This window comes from Zingiber officinale, chromosome 11B (assembly GCF_018446385.1).
Source record: "Zingiber officinale cultivar Zhangliang chromosome 11B, Zo_v1.1, whole genome shotgun sequence".
NCBI classification, from domain to species: domain Eukaryota; kingdom Viridiplantae; phylum Streptophyta; class Magnoliopsida; order Zingiberales; family Zingiberaceae; genus Zingiber; species Zingiber officinale.
Genome location: NC_056007.1, coordinates 17,755,772 through 17,759,388, shown reverse-complemented (window position 1 = coordinate 17,759,388; position 3,617 = coordinate 17,755,772). Strand labels below are relative to the sequence as shown.

General features: G+C 41.4%; 1 protein-coding gene across 1 annotated transcript; it reads right to left on the bottom strand.

The window, feature by feature from the left end:
* Window positions 1-1,354: 1,354 nt before the first annotated feature.
* Window positions 1,355-2,971, bottom strand: LOC122034537 (cationic peroxidase 1-like). Its single transcript, XM_042593829.1, has 4 exons — window positions 2,711-2,971; window positions 2,431-2,622; window positions 2,187-2,352; window positions 1,355-1,831 (listed from the first exon to the last, which is right to left on the bottom strand). Exons 1-4 carry the CDS (start codon window positions 2,939-2,941, stop codon window positions 1,440-1,442), a joined length of 981 nt encoding a protein of 326 aa, XP_042449763.1. The 5' UTR covers window positions 2,942-2,971; the 3' UTR covers window positions 1,355-1,439.
* Window positions 2,972-3,617: the final 646 nt, after the last annotated feature.

The window sequence follows — 3,617 nt, the reverse complement described above, 5'->3', positions numbered from 1 at the left end:
CGTGCACACTCCCCAAGGCAGGCACGCTTCCCCAAGTTTTTCCTGAAAAAGCTTGTCAGTAAAGTGTCACTGACACAGTTCCACAATGGGCCGAGCATATCGCTGAAGTGATAGTGGAAGTTTCTGCCGTACGATCTTCTGGCTGTCCATGCTTGGTGTCAGCGACACCGACTCCCAAAAGGATGTCGATGGATATCAGAGAGAGTGCATTGCTAGGCCGAGCTGGTTGACCGCTGGATCGAAATTCTGCCTCTCTGGTGTCCCATCCGGTCGGCCAGAACCTCGCTACTCTGTGTGTGTGTCCGCTCAACCACAATTCCACTATGCTTGTGTCATGTCCGCTCGGTTGAATTCTGCTATGTCAATGTCGAGTCTTGCTGTCCGGTCAAGCGGGGTAGTCGCTCGGCCGAAGTTTGAACTCTACCAATGCTAGCCTTGCTGCCTCGCCGAGCGGGGAAGCCGCTCGGATCGACTTCTGCACATCGTCGCTTCCATTGAGCGTCGGTCGTTTGACTCCTCCCCCGTGTCGAACGTGGGATCGGATCGGAACCTTCTTCCTCTGGTCGGGACATGGTCGCTGGATCGGCCAAGGATATCTGAGCGTTGATCGCTTTGACTTTTACTTTTACTGTGACAACTATCTTCCATGGGGTGGGACTCCTCCTCATCACCGTATCAATGTTGAAACGTTGAAGGTGAGAATTACTTTTTGCCCTATTTGAGGAAGTGTTGAAGTATAAATTGATGAAAAAAATTAAGGAAGTAAAATTGATGAAAAAATGATCCGCACCCGATTTATAAATCCTTCAATCCATTAGGTAAATAAAAGAAATAAAAATAACTCCTATTTTTTTCAAAGTAAATAAGGAAAAGGAATATAATTTTATGAAGTAAATCGATGAAAATTTTTGTATGATTTTTTTCTTTCTTTAAGTAAACAGAGCCTAAGTCTTTGGGGGAAGTGTTGAAGTATTGATTTAGCAAATCATTTTAATTTTAAAAGATTGATAAAAAAAACTCAAATATGCGGACATACGAATTGTTAAATCTGTCCGCCTATTAAGTAGAAAAGATTGTAATTCATCCTTTTTTGCAAACAAAGAGGATGTCGTGCGGTGTTGCCGATCACGATTGCGTGAGGTCAGTCATGCCTCTGAGAAATAGTTGTGCACATAAAAATGTTGAAAGTAGGGATTGCTTTCCACCCGATTTGAGCGGAAGCAAAATTGATGAAAAAAATAATCATGGATAACCTTCCTTTAGGCATCATTCCTTATTTCTTGAAAACTCTTCCTTTAGGCATCATTCCTTATTCTTTTTTTGAAAACTCTTCCTTTAGGCATCATTCCTTATTTCTTGGTTCATATATCAATTTATTCAACTATTATGAATCATGGATAACCTTTAATCCCATACAAATTCAATGATGCAATCGTCAATCAGTTGATCGTCCTACAGTTGATCCTGATCTCGCCATTGCTCCCAGTGAGAGGGCTTATGTTCCCCATATTCACCATCGCAGCCGCGAAGGCATTGAAGAATCCGGCCATGTCAGTGGAGTAGGTGCTGACAAGCGAGTCCGTGGATCCTCCGTTGAAGAGTTGCTGGTCGGAGTGCAGCAGCCCTGTCTGGTTCACCAGACCCTGGAAGTAGAAGTTGTCGAAGATGGTCGGGCTCTGAACGTCCAGAGGAGATAGTGTGTCGTCGCCGTTGCCGGCCACACTCGGGCAGTTGGCCTGCGTGGAGGTGGCAAATGATGGGTTGATGTTGTTCTCGTTGTAGATCCTGTTCCTGAAGGATACACACCTCGCTTGCCCTATGGTATGTCCTCCTATTTCCAACATATATATGTATATTTAAATTTTAATATCAAAATGAAGAAATAATTGATTCATGAGTCAAACAATCAGAAGGCAAGAATATATATATTTTTATTTATCGTCAAGAGTACGTTTTATTTTTTTATTTTCCAAAAATACGTTTATTTATGATATTGATAGTTAGTGACCAATCCAATAATTAGAGTTGGGCTGCTGGACTTTGGGTGTGGGAGGGATGAACTTTAGTGAGTTAAGTAAAAAAAACTTACATAAATAATAATTTTTTAATATATTAAAAAAAATTAAATGTAATTATAGTACTAATAGCTGTGAATTAAGTGTCTGATTAATTGATTTGATATATACCTGAGAGTGCTACCATGTCAGTGGTACTGAGACCCTTGTTGGAGAAGGCTGATATGAGACCACTGAGGCTTAAAAGAGGTGAAGGGAGATCGCTGCTCGCCGTGCTGAAGCTGGCCGTCGTCGCGTCCCTTCTTCCTAACTGCACCGTCCACGAAGGTCCACCCAACTGCAAACAAATATCAGAATTAATTCGATCACTGAAATGGATTAATTCCTCATCATCGTTCAGGTATATATATATTACAGCTACGACGGCGTCTCGAGCTGCGACGGCGAGGATGTCGGCGCAGGACACGACTTGAGGGCACAACGCTTCGACCTGCGACTTGATGGTGTCGACGACGTCGAAGCCTCGGATGGAGTTGTTGTTGGGCGGCGCAGTCTTCTCGCCGGTGAAGTTGGCGGTGTCGTCCAGCAGCACCGACCCGTCGCAGCCCTGCAATTAAACCACGTGTATGAATCAATGAATGCATGCATGCATGCAGACGTAATGTTATATATATATATATATATAGTTGACTTGCGTTGACAAAGCAGTCGTGGAAATGCAGGCGGAGAAGGGAGGCGCCCATGCGGGCCTCTTGGTTGACTGCATCCTGCACCGCCGTCTGGATGGTGGTGAGGACGTCGGGGCACGAGGAGTCGTAGAAGGTCGACGAAAGCTGAGCGGCCGCCATGGACGCCACCGCCGCCATGAAAACTCCTATCAATGAGAGAATACTGCAGCAAGGAGAATTAGGGTACAAAAGAGCCATTAATTAAGTTTAATTAATTAACCACTCTTAATTATCAGGGATCGACTGCTGGGCATGAAGAAAATGGTGTTCAAAAGCTTCGTATTTATAGGCAGAATTAGCAATTAATAATATAATTAATCAAAATAGAAGGAGAATGTTAAGCAGGAATTGTCTAAATGATAGAGAAAGTCAATGCCTAACAAGTCGGCATTATTTCAACTAACGGTCCACTCTCACTAACTAGTTAATTAATTTATAGAGCACAATGGTCCAAACACATTTTTTTTTTTATCAAAAGACGTCCTACCTATCGTGTCGTATAAAATTATACAGCTGCTCTCAAGTCTATTCGATATTATTAATTCCTTCCATACGGTGAAATCCTGAATCCGTTGAACAATTGTATGAATATATAATAAAGTGTTGCAATTGTTATGAAATTATAATTATTATAAACATTGTAGTAAATATAACTTCATAATTATTATAAATATTATAATAACTATAGTTTCATATATATTATAATATGGATTTGATAAAATTTATAGTTATTTTTCTAATATTCATATTGTAACAATTATAAAATCGTAACTACTGTAACTCAAACTTATCCTATTCAACAACATGATGGATATATGTGAATGGAGAAGACGTTCGGCTGCTCTACCTGATCTATCGCTCTGCTCACTCGGTC